Genomic DNA, 20,841 nt, shown 5'->3' with positions numbered 1-20,841 from the left:
AGGATATTGGGCTAAAGCTGGAGCTTGGCCCCTTAGTTCCAGTGAAGGTAATTTTACAGTATACATTTCACACCATTATATGATTCCAACTTTGTAGTAACAGTTTCAGGAAGACCTTCCCCTGTTCCATGACTGTGCACAAAGCCAGCTCCATAAAGGCATGGTTTAACAACTGTGGTCTGCACAGAGCCCTGAACCCAATTGAAAACCTTTGAGATCAACTGGAATCTAAATTGTGAGTCAGACCTTCTTGTCCAATATCAGTGCCCAATAACACAAATGCTGTGTTGAATGAATGGCCACAAATTCCCACAGTCACATTCCAAAATCTTGTGGAAAGTCATCAAGGCTTTTGGGGAGTATCTGTGGAGTGGTATGACCCAGATGACAGCAGACTCCAGGAGGGAAGACCTGGAGAAAGAGCTGGGATCAGTCCTGAATGAAACCCTGCAGGGACTGGAGAAACTCCAACACTTCATGGATGCAGTGGAGAGGCTAGCAGTCACCTCACTGTTTGTGTTTATGAGTGTAAACATTCTACCAAGAGGGGTGAGTGCTGCAGCTGTGTGATCTCCACAACCAGAGTTGTCTCTCCACTCCTCATCCACTTCAAGAGAGATGCAGGAGCTTTTTTCATGCCCAGCCTCTTCAATGTGGAGGTCTTGGCCTTCCAATTGGACAAGTATATTCGCACCACACAACAGCTGTGTGAGAGAATGAAAGAGAAGTAAGATCTCAGTTCTGTTATCATGGGGTGTACAGTATTGGGGTGTTAACTATTTATCAGCTGTTTATCTTTTTTAACAGCTGTTTATCTTTTGTCAAAGTAGTGTTTTATTCTCTGCAGATCAAAGGGTGTGTTTTCTGGAGGCAATCTTGAGTAAGTATTATACAGGAAAATAATTCTTTGTGTCAGTGCTGACTCCAGAGTTGCTCCACCTGTCACCACAGGAGGAGGCTCGCGAGCCAGCACTCGCTAGCGAACCAACGCTCACTTTCGAACCAACGGCCACTTTCGAACCAACGCTCGCTTGCGAACCAGCACTCACTCACTAACACACAATCAGCAGTGATGACCTGCAGCTGTCCTTCCTATTTCAGGATGATGGCAGCAGAGTCTCATTGTTGAGTTGTTTGTTGCCAACACTGCGCACATTCAGTCAGCCTCTTGTTGCTTCATGCTACATTGTTGTACTTACCTTGCTCTGGTTTTTCCCTGTTGTTTCCGAGTATGCTCGCTCCTTCGCCACTTCTGCCCTTACTCAAGTTTACTTATGCTGTTATTTCTCTATCCAGTTTTGTTTGTAATTTTGGTAAAGGTTTTTCATAGAGACGGCAAAAGTGGGGCTTTTGGGAGATCGAATCAAATGAACCAATTGATTTGGAAAAATCATCCCATGCCACAGTAACATCTAGTGGGCAACCAGGGCCTAAATCCACAACATTTTCTTAACAGAAGTAATGTGTTAATTTATGAAAAATGATAGGAAATATTCCCCCATAACAGATTGTGTCCCTAAATAAATTTTAATCACAAAAACATAATTTTGCAGAGAACAGGGTTGTTTTAATGATGTCATTAAGATGTATTTTTCATTATGATACTCTTTTAGTCAGTGGATTGATATAGCTGACATTATTCATTTTACATTGCAAAGTAGGGAAATGCTTATGTAATCCTTTATTTATTAAACATTACAAGTAATCAGTTGTAATCACAACTGATCACAAGTAATCAGTAAACATTTTGATCTCAGACCAGCTGCTCAAACTTAAGTGCGGACTAAAACGCGTGAAAAGTTTCAAAACGTCTCGAAACTGCGTGATGTAAGAAACCCGTTTTTGGAACAGTCACATGGCTTTCCCCTTTCGATACAGACTTCTAAACAGTGTTTCGGAACACCGTGATTCAAATGAATTGATTCAATTCGATTCAGATTAATTATCTTTTTATTGTTTTAGTAATTAAACATTCATTTTACTTTGCTTATATCTGAACATTGAAATGACAGATTGTGTTACATATTACTTTGCAGCTGGGAAAATTCGGAACCTTCACTGCAGTTTTATAACCCGAGTGAGGAGTCAGTGTGTAACTTGTATGTCCACTTAAAACAGCTAATCAGTATCAGGTAAACGCACGTCTTCTCTTGCATGAACATTTTTACCTTTTGAACATTTGTGGTGCATTGATTTTTTTCTTTCCTGACCTTTTCAGGATGGATGAATCATTCAGGATGACGTTCCTCTTTGGTGGTGAGGCCCTGCGCTTCATTGGCTTATTCAGTCAGTGTGGCCCCAGAATGCTTCAGTTCCTGTCTGAATTAGAGGAGGATGCAAATCAGCTGGATAAGATGAAGCTGGGGTTCAGCATCTCCACTGTGGCTGGCAGTTCAGTTGGCATTGCAGGAGGTGTCTTGTCCATCGTTGGCTTGGCTCTGGCCCCTGTCACTGCAGGAGTGTCCCTGGCCCTCACACTGACAGGGGTTGGACTGGGGGTCACAAGTGGGGTTAACAGTTTAGTCACAGGCATTACTGAAATAGCAGTAAAGAGTCATCGTGGGAAAAAGGCCAACAACACCTTTAAGAGATTTATGGATGATGTGCAGAAGGTTCTAAATTGTTTGCAGGAATTAGATAACAGAGAGGGTCAAATAAATAAATTACAAACTCAAATAAATTACCATAACCCCAACCGTAACCATAACCCTATGGCTATTGGAGCAAAACTCTTAACAACTAGGCAGTAGCCAAAGGTATTGATGCCGTTGTAGATGGGGCATCAGCCATGAAGGTCCTTGTGGTTCAGGAGGCTAAAATAGCTCGCGGCATCCCTAATCTCACTGCAGACCTGCCTGACATTGGGCAGCTGGCTAAGGGCGCACCACTGGCCCAGTCAAAGTCAGCCAGGGCTGGTTTCATTGGTCTCAATGCCTTATTCATTGGTGTTGATGCCCTGTTTATCTGTAAAGAAAGCATTAGCCTGGCCAAAGGCAAGAAAAGTGAAACCTCTCATCTTATCCGCTCTAGATCAGCTCTGTGGCGATCAGAATTGGAGGCATGGGAGAAGATCTTTAAGTGTCTTTGTAAAGGAATTTGGAAATTTTGCAAAAGTCAAAAGATTCTAGAGCAGCCATTTCACACAAACAAATGTTAAGCCAAAATTATCACAAAACAGGGAACAGAGCTCTAGTCAAGGTAATCAATGACTTAAGAATAATTAATGATGCCAATATGTTAATGATGCTAATTGAACAATAAGTCTAAAATTGTTAAGCAAGACTAAGTTATCACACATCCCCAGAGCAACTGATCCTCACAGAGGTCTTGTCATCTGTTTTGAGAGGTCATTAGTCATTTCAGACACTTTTTATTCTAATCAACTTACAGTTTTGAGCAAGATCAGACAATTGAGGGTTAAGGGACTGCTCAAGGGCCCAACAGTGATACGTTGACAATGGTGGGTTTGAAGGAAGCTTCTGAATATTATGCCAATTTTTAGTTACTGAGCTACCTTTTTATTTGACTGTTAAGTATGGCCTGGCTTGACCCACAATATTTCAAGTTTCATGGAAGACCAGGATCAAGACCAAACAGTCCAAACAGTGGAGTGACTCACTATCTTCAAATATCAACTTGAATTGCTCTATGAAAAGCACCTTAATTATACTTAGGCATTGGTACAGAACATTACATTTTTGCAGTTATAATTGTTTAGTGATTGCTCTTGAATTGTGTTGTATTTTAGAGTGTTATATTGTAGCTCTCATTCTAGGCTTCAACATTAATGTGATGTTCTGATAGTTTTGGTTAAGGGTTTTTGGAATTAAACCTATATATGCTAGCTAAGGATAGTTGCTTTGGATAAATTCAGATTTCTGAGTGAAGAAAAACTGAACCTAGAATTTGTCAGGTAACCTACTGTTACGGTGACAGCCCCGGACCCTTTCCTGTGGGCGTGCCGCTACGTTGTCTGCATGCAGTTATGTCCATGTTTGTAGTTCCGTGGGTGTGGGTCATTTTTGAGCGTGTTCGTAGTCGCACCTGTACCTTTTCTCGAGATCACGAGGGTATGTTTTAATCACCTATTTAATGTGCGTTCGCGCAATGTCTTGTGCTCGTCTTTGTCTAATGCTCGTGCTTAGTGAGTGTTCTATGTCCAAGTGCTTGCGCTGTTTGCACCGCACTTTCACTATCGTCTGTATAAATAAACGTTGTGTTGTCGCACCTGCTCGTCGTTCCTGCCTCCTCCCAGCGTTACACCTACAGCTTCAACTTTAATTGTGCGAAAACCAGGCTGTAATTTAAGTAGCTACTGCATTTATTTACCCCTACTTGAAATAAAAAAATAATAAATCCTTGAATTGTATTTCTTTTTACCTTTGTACGATTCTCAATTCTCAAAGTGGCATAAAAATAAAATTTTCATGTCTTGCTACTGTAACGACGATGCACAGGCGGAGTGACGAGGCAGTTGCGTATATACTCACGTTTATTAAAGTGAGATATATCGCAGGCAGCGCACATTAACATATACTGTACACCAGGGGTGCCCACAGTTTTCAGCTTGCGAGCTACTTATAAGATGACCAAGTCAGAAAGATCTACCGGGGTGGCGGCGAACGTAATTTGTTGAGCGGGGGGGGGGGGGGTTGGCAAACGTAATATGTTGAGCGGGGGGGGGGGGGTTGGGTGGCGAACGTAATTTGTTGAGTGGATTGCAGATTGGCTACCGTGAATGTCAATCAAAATACAACCGTCAGTGCAGATGTGCGATTCATCTACTACTATTTTATGTGACGCGATCTACGCACATTCCTTCGCGATCGACCGACACTTCCTTCCTTATCGACGTAATGAGCACCCCTGCTGTACACACATATGGCATCGGCATCGACAAATACGAGCATGGTACCACGGACGTAATTTGGAGGGGGACAACGACATGTCCCTCCCACCTTTTCAAAAGCCGGTTTTGGTCCCCCCAGTTTTTACAGTTAAAACCAAATATTTAAATAGCGACGAATCCATGTCGTCGTCCCTCCCACTTTCTAACGGTTAAAAAACAAAAATTTAAATAGCGACGAATCTAGCGCTAGGACCATGCATAAATCGACCGCTCCAAGCTCTGCTCTGGTAACACTTTATGTTCTCCGCACCCCCCCTTCAACACTTTTCGTTCGCCACCCCCCGTCAGTGATCTGGAACACACCAGCACCACCATTTGTGCCCCCCCACCTATGAAATCAAAATTACGTCCATGCATGGGACACTGCGCAAGAAGAACTAAACGAGACCCAAGTGATGTCGAGATGAGCCACAGGTGAGAACGATCAACATACAGATACATTGTAGCTACAGATGTCTTTTGACGATGTATTTTCTCTCTCTTCTGTCACTGTCAAAGCTACAAGAAAAAAACGCCAGTACACAAGTACACTACAAATGTGTTGAAATTGATTACTCAGAATGCATTACTTTGTTCATGGCCCATGGACTAATATTATTCACAAAAATATAATATAATGTAAATATAATATAATATAAATGAAGGGTAATCACTGTTTGAGCCTCTTGGACCATGTGCAGAATAAAGATATTTGGGGCCGTATTTCCTCTGCATTCATGTGTAACGCAGCATATGCTGCTTAGCGAGGAAGCGGACACAAATGCTGAGGAGAGCGAGATTCCCTACATCCACCACATTATATTAAACCATAAAAAGTAAAAGTTTTAAGCAACACATTATTTAAAGAGGTAGGTGCACATTAGCCACATTGTCCATGTTTTTGTCATTGCTTTAGCTTACATTACATTCATGTAATTCAGTTTAATGCCTTTAGAAACTCATGAATTTATGACTTTATGAAGTCAAAGTAATCATGAATGTATGGCCAAAATAATTTACATGAAACTAGGGTGACCAAACCTCCATATTTCCCGGGACATGTCCATATTTCACGTTCGTTACCTGGCGTCCCGGTTTTTTTTTTAAGTGAGGAAAATTTTTTAATTACCTTCCTTGGACTATCATTTGTTATTGGAGTTTTAGTTGTTGACTTTTACTGAAAAGCATTTGTAATAAACCAACTGCAAATATCATATTGTAAGATTGCGTGGGCCTATGTTAAGTGAGTGCATGCCACAGTATATGTGCCGCACACCGCCCCTCCAAGGTGTCCTGGTTTTGCCAAATGAAAATATGGTCACCCTAATGAAACCCGTGTGAGAGAAACCTTATAGGACCATGCATTTCTACCCCAATGAAACATGAATTGCTAACCACAGATAGTCTTCAGATTGGGTGGAGAGGTAACATAAAACGCTAACAACTGCAACGCCATTCGTTCTGTGGCTCACCTGAGCATCCAAGGAAGGTTCTTTTGATCGCTATTGGTCCCAGAGTTCAGTAAGTATAGACCAGGGGTCACCAACCTTTTTGAAACTGGGAGCTACTTCACTATAGTGAGCTATTTTTAAAACAAGCCCGCGGGCGACTCGTGAAGTCCTCGCGGGCGACATGGTGCCCGCGGGCACCACGTTGGTGACCCCTGGTATAGACACTACTTCATAGCAGTTGTGTTAAAATTTTCTAAAGACTACTTTGCAACTTTTAAAACGTCCTACTATTGTAAATGAAAACAAGGAAACATACAGTATATTTGTACCATTTATCCAAGGTAGGTGTGACACAAATGCAATAGTATGAATATTTATTAAAAATGAGAAAAAAAAAACACTAACTGGGGGGTGGAGTTGAAACGAGATGCATCCAATTGCACAGTTGGAGAGCCAACCACAGTTCTAGACCTGCAGTTTTAGACCTGCAGTTCTAGACATGCCGTAGTTTTAGACATGCGCCACCTAGCAGCTCGGGATGTAACGCAATTTTCAAATAATGGTATGTCGTGGAAGCAGATGGAAGAAAGATGTTTGTAAGCAACAATAATATATGATAGATATATGATAATATCTGAAGTTCATTTTTGTGTTATCGTAATGATTATGTCATGAAGGATGAATCTGGCTAGCATTACTGTGCCTTAGTTCGTTAGTTCTGGCTACCTTTATGGCTACTTGGCAGCTTGACTAAATTTGAAACAACTTAAAGGAAGGGAATTAGCACTAATTACGCTACTATCAATACTAAAAGTAGTAAGCAAACTAAAATAGAATTTTCCCATCATTATTAACCAATAAGAATCCAGACTATGTTCTGAATATTGATGCAATTGAGCAGCTAATTCATATTGTTTATTGTTGTGATAAGAGGGCATATGACATTTTTTACGCTTCATGATTTAACGTAAATGTCGCAACAATTTCACAACATGTATGTTTAACATTGTAGTTACATGAGACATAAATAATTTTATTAAGCATTTCAATTATTAAAATGATTGATACAAACATGTAGAAGCTAAAAATACACCTTTCAAATCAACTAGTTTAATCTCAAGTAACCCAGCACACCTGTATATGTGTATGTACACCACCGTTCAAAAGTTTGTGGTCACTTAGAAATGTTCTTATTTTTGAAAGAAAAGCAGTTTTTTTTTTCAATTTAGCTAACATTAAATGCATCAAAAATACACTCTATACTCTATTAATGTGGTAAATGACTATTCTAGCTGTAAACGTCTGGTTTTTAATGCAATATCTACATAGATGTATGGAGACCCATTTCCAACAACCATCACTCCAGTGTTCTAATGGTACATTGTGTTTGCTAACTGTGTAAGGAGGCTATTGGATATTTTGAAAACCCTTATGCAAGTAGGTTAGCACAGCTGAAAACAGTTTTGCTGATTAGAGAAGCTATAATACTGACCTTCTTTTAAGCTAGTTGAGAATCTGGAGCATTACAATTGTTGGTTTGATTAAACTCACAAAATGGCCAGAAAAATACAACTTTCAATTGAAACTCGACAGTCTATTCTTGTTCTGAGAAATTAAGGCTATTCCATGCGAGACACTGCCAAGAAACTGAAGATTTCCTACAATGGGGTGTACTACTCCCTTCAGAGGAGAGCACAGACAGGCTCTAACCAGAGTGAAAGGAGAAGTGGAAGGCCCCGCTGCACAACTGAGCAAGAAGACAAGTACATTAGAGTCTCCAGTTTGAGAAATCGACGCCTCACAGGTCCTCAACTGGCAGCTTCATTAAATAGTACCCGCAAAACGCCAGTGTCAACGTCTACAGTGAAGAGGCGACTCCGGGATGCTGGCCTTCAGGGCAGAGTGGCAAAGAAAAAGCCTAAAAAAAAAAGAAAAAACATAAAAAAGTGTTATGGACAGACGAATCAAAGTTTGAGGTGTTTGGATCAAACAGACGAACATTTGTGAGACGCAGAACAACTGAAAAGATGCTGGAAGAGTGCCTGACACCATCTGTCAAACATGGTGGAGGTAATGTGATGGTCTGGGGTTGCTTTGGTGCTGGTAAAGTGGGAGATTTGTACAAGGTAAAAGGGATTTTGAATAAGGAAGGCTATCACTCCATTTTGCAACACCATGCCATACCCTGTGGACAGCGCTTGATTGGAGCCAATTTCATCCTGCAACAGGACAATGACCCAAAGCACACCTCCAAATTATGCACAAACTATTTAGAGAAGAAGCAGGCAGCTGGTGTTTTATCGGTAATGGAGTGGCCAGCGCAGTCACCAGATCTCAACCCCATTGAGCTGTTGTGGGAGCAGCTTGACCGTATGGTACGAAAAAAGTACCCATCAACCCAATCAAACTTGTGGGAGCGGCTTCTGGAAGCATGGGGTGAAATTTTTCCAGATTACCTCAGCAAATTAACAGCTAGAATGCCAAAGGTCTGCAATGCTGTAATTGTAGAAAGTAGAAAATTATTAAAAAAAAAAAAACAAAAACATTATTTCTACCTTGTCAATGTCTGGACTATATTTCTATCCATTTTGCAACTCATTTGATAAATAAAAGTATGAGATTTCAGGGAAAACACAAAATTGTCTAGGTGACCCCAAACTTTTGAATGGTAGTGTAAATTAAAGCTTTTCTGGGGCGATCCTAGCATCAGAGCTTTACGGGTGCTCAGAGCACCCTGTGGGTGCTAAAGCTCAACATTAGATTGCCAGATAAACATGTCAGATAGCCACACTCCTACCTACCGATAACAACCTAAAGAATGATCAGTGCAAAAAAAAGGAGGACTGCTGTTAAAGTTGGTAATATGTTGGTGCTGAGCAATAATAATATATTGGCTCAATCCGAAATGCCGTACTTAAGCAGTATGCACTAGATTTCAGTGCAGTACGTTCTGCTCAAAGCAGTAAGTTCTTTCAGTAGACGATTGGGCAGTATGCTGACAACCTCGGACATACTATGTCCGCCATTTTACCTATGTCATATGTTATATTTGTCATATGTCATAGCTAAAGTTGAATCATCGGATAGGACAGTCTGCAGTCGCACACTTCAAAATGGCTCGTGATCAGTAAGCCATCCGGGTACTTTTCGCTCTGGTCGGGGAGCGGTGTGTCTCTCTCCACACCCTCTGTGCGGTTTGCTTGAAGTGCTCCGCAATAGACTCCTCCTGGGCCTCCTGAGGGTGACGCAGCAGGCTCGCACATACGGGATCCTGCTGCAGTTCTGCAGAGGTTAATCACCTCATGTTCACCTCGTGGACACCGTGTGCGCTTATGATTAAAGTATAAAAGATGAGAGTTCGGAGAGGGGAATTAGCTCTCTTTTACAGACGCCTTGTGCGTTTGTAACAGGGGTCTCTTGGAGAGGGGTCTCTAGGCTCTCTGTGGCAGACGCCTTGTGCGTTTGTAACAGGGGTCTCTGGAACTAATCCATGCTTAATTGCTTAATTAATCCATACAGTGGTACCTCGAGATACGAGCTGCTCTATATACGAGCAATCCAAGATACGAGCACCCAGACGAGAAAAATTTCTGTTCGACACCCGAGTGCATGCTCGAGATACGAGCATGAACCACTAGGTGGCAGTACAGTACTATAGGCCTATGGAAAAAAAGAAATCATTAATCAGCTCAAAGACACACTCAAACGCTTTTCTTTTTCTCCCTCCCCCACAACCTTAGGTTCAAAAACACAAACATACCTGTATGTGCGGAGATGACGTCATTTAGCGCGTTCTAGCAGCCAATAGCGTTTTTTTAATTCTTGAGGTGTTGGTAAGGTCGACTCCTGTACCCGGTCATCACAGCCATTCGCACGTGTGCTTTGCAACGAGTAACAGTACGTACGGTGTATACAGTACAGTATTTCAATACTACAAACGTTTTTTGTAGTACTGTAGTAACTATTTCTCCTACATTTATTTTATTGTTTAATTATACATGTTGCGTGTGCCTTTATTAATAAAGAACATGTCTTTTTTTCCACATTTACGCTAGTTTTGTGACTTTTTTAAGGACCGGAACCAATTACAATACTTTACATTGTTAAATTGCTTCGAGAACCGAGCAGTTTGAGATACGAGCACGGGTCTGGAACAGATTAAACTCGTATCTCGAGGTACCACTGTACTTGCTTAATTAATCCATACTTGTACTCTATTATCTTAACCCAACTGCTTCTGACTCTTATTGTGCTCACCATTTAAGAGTTTTAGAATTTCAACCACACTGCAAAGCGAAGATACACACATAATGTTTATTTTTGTGAAAAGTGCAGTCAGCGCACATCGAACATAGACACATATAGGCGTATGACTCTGACAAAGACGAGCTCAAGACCTTACACACACACACACACACACACACACACACACATACACGCTTTATACACTTTAACTAACAAGCACCGTGTGAAACATGTTAGACTAATGACACGAGTGAACACACACACAACCACATGTACATACACGGACACGGACTACGTAGACACATGCCGCAAAAGGAAGGATTTATTTATGACAGAATTATTTAACCAGTCACAAAGGCTGGACTGGTAATCTGGCGTACCGGGCATTTGCCTGGTGGGCCGACAGTCCTCAGGGGCCGATGGATTTTTTTCCCTTTTTTCTAAGAGACCGGCCCACAATTTAGAGGGGGGCGGCCCATTGGCCCATCTTCGATATAGACAGTGGACTGAACCAAACAGGATTTAGGACGAAAGTGGCCCCACCCTTTCTCTGCATGGTCCGCTGTAACTCCCGCTACGTTCAGTGTTGAGCGCGTTGTTAAAGGAGAGGCAGCATGGGTAGTACGTAAGCACGTAGTAACGTCAAGATAACACAGGGACTTTATTACATGAGAATGATGAGTAATGGCGATTGATTAGTATCAATATTAATTGGTATTTGCATACTTCCGAAAAGCTGGCAGCCACTCGCGCTTATTCAGATAAAATAGCAAATGGTCAATAGCAAATCCTCGGCTTTAGCACACGGTCACTTTTATTTTCTTTACAAATAGCGCAGTAAGCGCACGAAGAACAACACGCACACACGTGCAGACTCAGACAACGACGAGACAACGCATGACACTGTGCGAACGCACATTAAGTAGACAAACCACATAAGTCCCATGTGATTACGAGACGAGCCACAGGTGAGACGGATGATCACAAGACATAACCGCACCCACGGAGATCCACAGACGCAGACTAGGAGACGTATACGACGTAAACACACGCCCAAAAGGGAGGGGCCGGAGTCCTCAACGTAACAGACTCCCCCACCAAGGGCACTACCCATCCCGGGGTGCCAACAGGACCGAGTGCCCCGAACCCACGTCGATGGGCGGATCCGACGCGCTCAGTCCTGCGCCTGGGAGAGTCCGCCACAAACTGCCTAGAACACCCTCCCTGGGAAGACCGGGGAAAACACGTTAGACAAACACACTGGGACCTGTACAACACACAAACAGGGACATTTACACATAGAGGAATAAAAGGGAAAAGGGGGTTTGGCACACATACGGGAAGACATACGAACACAGGAATAGACACACATGTAACGGGCGCCAGGATTTGCGCCAGGAGGAGAGCGGCTAGCGGGGAGAACCCGGGAGCTGCAGGAGCTGCGGTGGGCGGCCCTCTCCCCGCCCTCGCCGCAAACCCTCCACTGGGTGCAGCGCGATTGGCGGACGCGTCAGATACAACGCGGCTGGTTTCACCAGTAGCCCCCGAGGGGCATGCCGCAGGACGATTTCGCCCACGTTCTCTCGTTCCTCTTGGCGGAGCCCGCTGGGGCTCCTCCCTCCCTCCGAGTGTGAGCCTTCCTAGCCTGGCAGTGGGAGAGCTGTCTGCAACTTCCATCTCCTCTTCCTCCTCACTGCCCAGGCTCCAGCTCATGGGCACGGCTGGGCTCCCACCCTGGGAGCAGTCCATCGCGCACCACTCGGAGCGGTAAGGGGGAGCGCTCAGAAGGGGGCGAACTCCCCTCATCCTCTGTACAGAGCTCGCTATCCGTGCACTCGAAAATACCCGAGCGCACGGACGGCGGATATTTTTCTTCTTCGCCCCCACCGTAGAATTCGGGCGGGGGCGGAGCATACAGAGGGGGGGTAGTCTTCCTCTTCCTCCTCCTCACCGTAGTCTACAGTGGGGTCAGAGCATACGGACGGAGGGTAATCCTCTTCCTCGTCCTCCTCCTCTTCCCCACCGTAATCCACAGTGGGAGCGGTACACACAGACGGAGGGTAGCGTTCTTCCTCGTCCTCCTCCTCCCTACCGTAGTCTACGGTGGTAGCGGTACATACGGACGGCGGGTAGTCCTCATCCTCCTCTTTGGACTCCCCGAATTCGTTCTCCGGGGTCTCCGGGTTCAGAGGTGAGAGGGCGCGGGAAGGAGAGGGGTGTAGATGTCTCCATATCCTCACCGCGCCCTCGCGGAGCATTTCCGCCATCTCGGGGTCCGGGCACTCCTGAGCCCTATTCCCAATTTCATAAAAGGTCAACTGAGAATTGTGTTCGTGTTTTATTTGGGAGAGGAGTTATCTGGCTGTCTACTTTGACAAGGCGTCGAGACAGGACAGCACAGTAAAACGAGGACTTCTGGCGGGCTAATCTTCGCGCTCGGAGAATAGAGCTTCATCACGAGAGCAACTCACCCTACGGATATACCGAAGCTAGTTCATCTTTCGAGTAAGTTACAAAAACGATCTCAGTCAAGATGTCGAGAAAGGCTTCAACTACAGGGTCTATTAGAACCAGGTCTAACGCGCCGAGCGCATCCAAAAGGTCTTCGAACTCCTCCGCTAGCAAACTAGCTGCTGCCCAAGCGCGCGCAGAAGCAGAGGCTGCCAAGACCGAAAGAGAATTCGCTGTAAAAGAGAACGAGCTGAAATTAAAACAAGCAGAATTGGAGTTAGAAAAAAAATGTCTGGAACTGAAACTAGATAAAGTTCGCCTTGAAAAACGAGCTGCGTCTACCGCAGCCAAGGCAAATGTCTTAGAGGCTGCCGCTCAAAGGGAAATTGAGCAGGATTTCAGCGACATTGACGTGCCATCTGATGACGCAAAAGCGCGCACCAAAGACTACGTCGAAGGAATGTCCAATAATGCTCATGTTAGCAGTCCAGATTTGCATGATCCTGAGTATGCTCGTACTGTTCCGCCTTACAATACTTCAATTAAATCGGTCCCTCAGCAGAATTCTACACCGTTTCACATACACCAACCCCAAACGCTGGGTCCGCCTGATGTGCAAGGCATCACAGAATTGTGCGCTCTACGACCGCTGCAAACCGACGACGCCCCCACGATGTCGGCTCACCCTGAGATAGTGCAGCCACCTCCAGGTATCAATTACAGTGACACTACACACAAACTATTAGGCAACACCTGTTTACAACCCAGTGCTATTTACCATCAAAGAAGTCCTGTGCACGCCCAGTTTAATGAAAGCAGAGGAATGTCAGACCTTGTTAGATTCATGGCCCGGCGTGAGCTTATGTCTACTGGACTCATGCAATTCAATGACCGTCCAGAATGTTTTAGAGCTTGGAGAGCATCTTTCATAAACTCTATCAGAGATCTTGACCTATCAGCTAGTGAGCAACTCGACCTCCTGGTAAAATGGTTAGGCAAAGACTCGGCTGAACACGCTAGGCGTATAAGAACGGTTCATGTGAACTATCCTGAATCCGGACTCAGAGCTGTATGGGATCGGCTCTATGAGTACTATGGAGCACCAGAGATAATCGAAAACTCCTTGTTCAAAAGGCTTGACAGTTTCCCTAGAGTGCAGAACAAGGACGGCCGCGAACTAAGAGAATTGGGGGACTTATTACTAGAAATTCAAGCTGCTAAAATGGATGGGGACCTGACTGGACTTAGCTACTTAGACACACCCCGCGGGGTTAACCCCATCGTACAGAAACTGCCGTTCTACCTGCAGGAAAAGTGGCTCACGCAAGGTTTCAACTACAAGGAGCAATACAGGGCTCCCTATCCTCCATTTAACTTCTTTGTGAATTTTGTGTGCCAACAAGCTAGGATGCGCAATGACCCAGGCTTTACGCAGGCAGCACTCAATACCGAGCAGCCTGGTCATATCAAGCCGGTGTCAAAGTTAGAGAGTCAGAGAGCAGTAGCTGTTCTCAAGACTGGGGTGTCCTTTGATGCTCCGCCCACGCCTTGCGCCACTCACGCTTCCACAAGTAATAGCACATTTCCACTAAGGCCTGCTTGGCGCGGTACGGTTCGATTCGCGACGGTTTGTGAGTGTTTCCATTAGTACCAGGTCCCGGTTAGCCGGTACTTTCGGGTACTATTTTCGTACCTGCTCGCTCGAGGTTCTAACCGTTCCAAAGCGGTACAGTTCTGTGACGTGGAGGAACAGCATGACACTGATTGGCCAGGGAGTGTCGTCACAGGTTGCGTCAGGAGAGCGACTCCTCCGCTATGCTATGGACTCCTCAGCCATTTTTAAAACCCAAGGAGCGAAGTCTGTTCCCTGGTCAAATGCCGAGGTACAAACCTTTCTGTTAATAATCAGCGATCAAAAAATCCAGGGCGAACTGGACGGGGCCACTAGAAATGTAAAGGTTTTTAGCGAGGTTTGCGCGCTAATGGCCACTCATGGCTACCAGCGGTCTGTTCAGCAGTGCCGGTCGGTCCAAGCTAAAAAAGCTTAACGCGATTACCGGGCGGTGAAGGACCATAACGGACACAGCGGAGCAAACCGCAAAGACTGGAAATGGTTCCAGCAAATGGATGTCATATACGGTCACCGGCCAGCCATTAACGAAAGAGAAAACGTGCTGGACAATGTCGGTGCTGGAGGCCACAGAGAATGGTGAGTGTATTGTGATTTCACAGTTTTACTACTAGGCTCGTAAAAGATGTAATATGAATGTAATATGAACGCATCTATTGTAAACGCAGGAATTTAGAGCTGTGTTTGTAGTTAATGTTACCACCACAGTCACTACTGTACAATAGCTAGCTCTTAGCCTTGCTAGTTGCTAGTTAGCTGTAGCCATAAACACAGCATGAGCAGCGATGACGTGCTACACATTTTGTGCAGTTACGCTATATTGTTGTTGCTTTCACGGGAATGCTTGTGTTTAATATTTGTTATTTTTTACGTTCAAGATTCCCCTTCCACTGACGAGGCGAGCGGAGTTGGCGGAAAATGTTTCCTTCAACCGGGCTTTCCTCGGGGTGCTTGGTGAACTTGTGAACACCATGCGAGACAGACGCCAGTAAAAGCACACAAAATGTTGCTTGTAGTACTATAAATATTTATTTCATATAAAGCTATACGTATATATTTGCTTTTTGCACTTTTTTTAACTATAACTATATTACTTACATATGTTGTACTTTAAATATCTATATTTCATAATAGTTTGATTTCATTTGATTGTATGACTGATGCTTTTTATGCAGGGTGTGTTCAGCCTGTTTGAGTAATACCAAATTATTATCAATAATTAGAGCAACCACATACAATAATGAAGATAAAGATAAATAAGATACAATAATGCTATGTGTTAAGGGGCATCGACCGGTGTTGTGGTCGCATACAAATGATATCACGACGCTACAACCCGCGCGCCAACAGCGACTCCACCCACATTGGGGTGGTTCACCATTGTAATGGAAACACAACGCGACCGTACCGTTCTGTTGCGAATCGACCCGTATCGAACCGTACCGCGCCAAGCAGGCCCTAGTGGAAATGCGCCATAAGTACACCAGTAGAGAGGACCTGGCAAAACATTGGCTGTGTTCGAAATAGATTACTACATACTGAATACTGCATACTGGACTCGGTATATACTGGATACTGCATACTGGTCCTCGTAGTAGTATGCAGTACAGTTTCCAGTATGCGACAAAAGCAAAGCACACTACGGGGTCACGTGAACGTAGCGTTGCATGATGGGATGCAGTACACCACGAAGATAGCTCTGTTCGCGTACTGGAATATTTTGCGGAAGTAGTAAGTCATCCGGGTATGTTTCGCGTACTGGAAATTTTCATTTTGGTCACATACTGCATACGACATACTGATTTGGGGCTCGATCAGTATGCCAGTAGTATGTAGTAGACTATTTCGAACACAGCCCGTGTCTCCTGCATAACAAGCCCCACCCCTTACACAAGTGCCGTGGGTTTAGAGATAAGCCTATAGAGGAGAGAAAGGCACTCTTAAAGAAACATGGAGTGTGCTACAAGTGCTGTAAAGCCATACACTTGGCAAGGAACTGTAACGATGAGGTAAGCTGCACAGAGTGTGGAAGCAACAGACATGTCGCAGCACTACACCCTGACTCAACGACAAAAGCCAACATCTCAGAAGACTCCATCTCAGAGAATGGCGGGGAGACTGCTGTATCAGCCTCATGCACTGAGGTGTGTGGAAAGGGCATGTCGGGGCGCTCCTGTTCGAAAATATGCCTTGTAAGAGTGTACCCAGCCACCAAGTCCAATGCTGCACTTTGCATGTATGCTATATTAGACGACCAAAGTAACCGATCACTCGCACGGTCTGAGTTCTTCAGCATTTTCAACATTTCAGGATGCCCCTCACCATACTCTCTAAAGACATGTGCAGGAACGATAGAAGCTCAAGGCAGACAAGCACGTGGCTTCATGGTAGAACCTGTTGACGGCGGCATCGCGCTCCCACTGCCACCACTGATCGAATGTAACAAAATATCGAACAATCGATCAGAAATTCCTACACCGGAGGTCGCTTCCAGTCATGCCCACTTGAAACATCTGGCAAAACACATCCCAGAGCTCGACCCACAAGCCCCCATCTTACTCCTGTTAGGCCGAGACATAATCAGAGCTCACAAGGTGCGACGCCAGGTGAACGGCCCACACAATGCACCCTATGCCCAAAGGCTGGACCTCGGGTGGGTGATCGTGGGAGACGTGTGCATCGGAGACACGCACAAACCACCCCTTGTCCATTCATACTACACCAATGTGCTGAGAAATGGTCGCCCCTCCCTCTTTCAGGCGTGCCCAAACAGTTATTTAGTGAAAGAAATGTATTGGAACACTAAAGACCTTTCCTACCCTCATCCGCACAGGAAAAGTCACACAAAGGAAATGCCAAACATTCCAGACAACGACGTGTTTGAAACGACCAAGGATGACAACACAGAAGCTCCATCCATAGAGGATCTGCGGTTTCTGAGCATCATGGACCATGGCGTCTACAAAGATGAAGGGAACAGTTGGGTGGCTCCTCTGCCTTTCCGAGCCCACCGGGCACAGCTGCCTGACAATCGCACACAAGCACTAGAACGCCTCAACTCGCTGCAGCGCTCCTTCAAGAGAAAGCCTGAAATGAAGGAACAGTTCGTCGCCTTCATGGAAAGGATATTTCAAAAGGGGCATGCTGAAGAAGCTCCCCCAATGAAACATGGAGAGGAATTCGGGTTTTATCATCCCAAAAAGCCCTCCCAGATAAGAGTCGTGTTTGACTCCAGTGCACAGCACAGAGGTCTGTCACTGAACCAAGTGCTCTTAACTGGACCAGATCTCAATAACAGCCTTGTCGGCGTCCTCCTCCGTTTCAGAAAGGAACAAGTCGCCTTCTCAGTGGACATACAGCAAATGTTTCACTGCTTCAAGGTCAAACCTGAGGACCGCAACTTCCTCAGGTTCCTTTGGTTTAAAGGTAATGATTTAGAAAAAAGAGTCATAGATTACCGCATGAACGTCCACGTTTTCGGGAATTAGCTCCTCTCCTGCTGTGGCCATCTACTGTCTCAGACGTGCAGCTTTGGAAGGGCAGGGTGAGTATGGAGAAGATGTGCGGCAGTTTGTGGACAGAGATTTTTATGTGGATGATGGGCTGAAATCACTTTCTACACCCGAACAGGCAATAAGTCTGCTTAAAAGGACCCAAGCTATGCTGGCCCGCTCCAACCTCAGGCTACACAAGCTGGCCTCGAACAATAAAGAGGTAATGGAAGCCTTTCCCAGTGAAGATCGCGCCACAGAACTAAAGGACCTTGACTTGGACCTGGCCGCTGGCAGTCTACTAATACAAAGGAGCCTCGGACTGCACTGGGACCTGGAGTCAGATTGCTTCACTTACCGCATGGAGAACGAGAGGAAGCCTTTTACCCGACGAGGAGTCCTCTCCACAGTGAACAGCCTGTATGACCCCCTCGGGTTTGTAACTCCAGTGACAGTGCAAGGAAAAGCAATCCTTCGGGAACTCGTCACTGACTCTTCTGACTGGGATGCTCCACTGCCTGCAGAAAAGGGCAAATCATGAGACCGCTGGAGAGATTCTCTCCAAGATTTGGAAAAACTAAAGATCCCCAGACCCTACACCCACAGGTCCAAGTCTGCTAAGCGAACGGATCTTTGCGTTTTTTCAGATGCATCGGAAATGGCAGTTGCTGCCGTCGCCAATCTAAGAGCCATAGACACAGATGGACATTTCCATACAGGACTTATTTCAAGCAAAGCCAGACTTGCGCCACGGCCAGAACACACCATACCCCGTTTGGAGCTGTGTGGAGCAGTCATGGCAGTGAACTTAGCTGAGACCATTATGTCTGAAATTGACATTCGTCTTGACAAGGTCACATTTTGCACAGACAGCAGAATTGTACTAGGGTACATTTTCAATGAGAAAAGAAGGTTCCACACATATGTGAGCAACCGGGTCCAACGAATTAGGCGAAGCACACTGCCTCAACAGTGGAAATACGTACACACGCAGCACAACCCTGCAGACATCGCGACCTGAGGAATCCCAGCAAACCGCTTGAAAGACACGATATGGTTTACTGGACCAGCCTTTTTAACTCAGCCTATCGACATGCTGCCTGACGAGCAGACCTTTGAACTCCTGCAGCCAGACCAAGATCCTGAAATCCGGCCACAAGTGACCACTCTGTCCACGACAGTGCTTAAACATCTTGGTGCGCAGCGCTTCAGTCGCTTCTCACATTGGAGTTCTCTTTCGAGGGCCATCGGTGTGCTGATTCACACTATTCAACGCTTCAAACGGAGCAATGACGGGGAACAGCATCAAAAATTGCAGTCCCATCATGAGCTGCTAAAGGTAGATGTTCTTACCCAGAGCACAACAGCCATCATTAGCACGGTCCAGCGTGAAGCCTTTGAGAAGGAATTAGAGTGCCTCTCATCCAACGCACACATCCCAAAGAGCAGTCCTCTCTGGGCCTTAGATCCTTTTCTCGATCAAGCAGGTCTGCTGAGAGTGGGGGGACGTCTCACGGCTGCTGACGTGGGACCCAACAAAAAGAGGCCACTTATCTTGCCTGGACGACACCATGTAGCCACACTCATCGCGCGACACTTTCATGAACAGACACAACACCAAGGGCGGCACTTCACAGAGGGTGCCATCCGATATGCCGGCTACTGGATACTGGGTGGAAAGAGATGTGTCAATAGGTTGATTTTTGAATGCGTTGTCTGCCGCAAACTCAGAGGAAAAGGTGAAGTGCAAAAAATGGCTAACCTGCCACCGGACAGACTCAGCACCGAGCCACCCTTTACCAATGTTGGATTGGATGTGTTCGGACCCTGGGCCGTTGCTGCACGACGCACAAGGGGTGGACATGCCGAGAGCAAGAGGTGGGCAGTTCTTTTTACTTGCCTATCTGTCAGAGCTATTCATATCGAGGTCATGGAATCTATGGACTCTTCCAGCTTTATCAACGCACTCAGAAGGTTCCTGGCGATTTGAGAACCAGTGAAGCTCCTGCGCTCTGACAGGGGCACAAATTTTGTCGGAGCTTCTAGAGAGCTAGGAATCCCTTCCTATGTCATTGAGAAGACAGTAGAGAGATTCCTCTCTGAGCAGGGATGCACATGGTCTTTCAACGTCCCACACTCCTCTCACATGGGAGGAGCATGGGAGAGAATGATTGGTGTCGCACGTCGCATTCTTGATTCCATGCTCATGCAGATGGGATCTTCTAAACTCACACACGAGGTACTCACAACTTTCTTAGCAGAGGTCACTGCCATTGTGAACAATCGCCCACTTGTGCCTGTGTCAACCGACCCCACAGATCCTTTCATCCTCACACCCGCATCTCTACTGACTCAAAAGGTAGGCCCTTGCCCTCCTCCGACTGGAGAATTCGACCACAAGGACCTGTACAAGCAACAGTGGCGCAGAGTTCAAAGTCTGTCAAACACATTCTGGGACAGGTGGCGCAAGCAGTACTTGGTTACACTGCAACCCCGCAGGAAGTGGCCACTTAACCAACCAAATCTCAAGGTCGGCACTGTGGTGCTTCTCAAGGACATGCAATGCAAAAGGAACGACTGGCCCCTTGGTATTGTCACCGAAGTGTATCCCAGCAAAGATGGACGAGTACGCAAGGTCCAGTTGAGAGTCACTAGGAAGAGTGAAACTGCATCCTTTCTAAGACC

At 45.4% G+C, this 20,841-nt stretch overlaps 1 protein-coding gene across 1 annotated transcript; it reads left to right on the top strand.

Annotated features, from left to right (window-relative positions):
- Positions 1-384: 384 nt before the first annotated feature.
- Positions 385-3,157, top strand: LOC143483786 (uncharacterized). Its single transcript, XM_076982329.1, has 4 exons — positions 385-494; positions 584-727; positions 2,219-2,649; positions 2,748-3,157. Exons 1-4 carry the CDS (start codon positions 385-387, stop codon positions 3,155-3,157), a joined length of 1,095 nt encoding a protein of 364 aa, XP_076838444.1.
- Positions 3,158-20,841: the final 17,684 nt, after the last annotated feature.

The sequence above is a fragment of the Brachyhypopomus gauderio genome, chromosome 2 (assembly GCF_052324685.1).
Source record: "Brachyhypopomus gauderio isolate BG-103 chromosome 2, BGAUD_0.2, whole genome shotgun sequence".
In the NCBI taxonomy this organism is placed as follows: Eukaryota; Metazoa; Chordata; class Actinopteri; order Gymnotiformes; family Hypopomidae; genus Brachyhypopomus; species Brachyhypopomus gauderio.
Note: the sequence above shows the minus strand (reverse complement) of the source record. Positions and strands in the feature narration are given on the sequence as shown.

Bases quoted from the DNA above. Each gene is read 5' to 3' on its own strand.
- LOC143483786 (XM_076982329.1), top strand. From the start codon at position 385: ATGACAGCAGACTCCAGGAGGGAAGACCTGGAGAAAGAGCTGGGATCA. The intron at 728-2,218 runs GTAAGATCTCAG...TGACCTTTTCAG, and splicing joins TGTGAGAGAATGAAAGAGAA to GATGGATGAATCATTCAGGA. The intron at 2,650-2,747 runs GTCAAATAAATA...ACAACTAGGCAG, and splicing joins GGAATTAGATAACAGAGAGG to TAGCCAAAGGTATTGATGCC.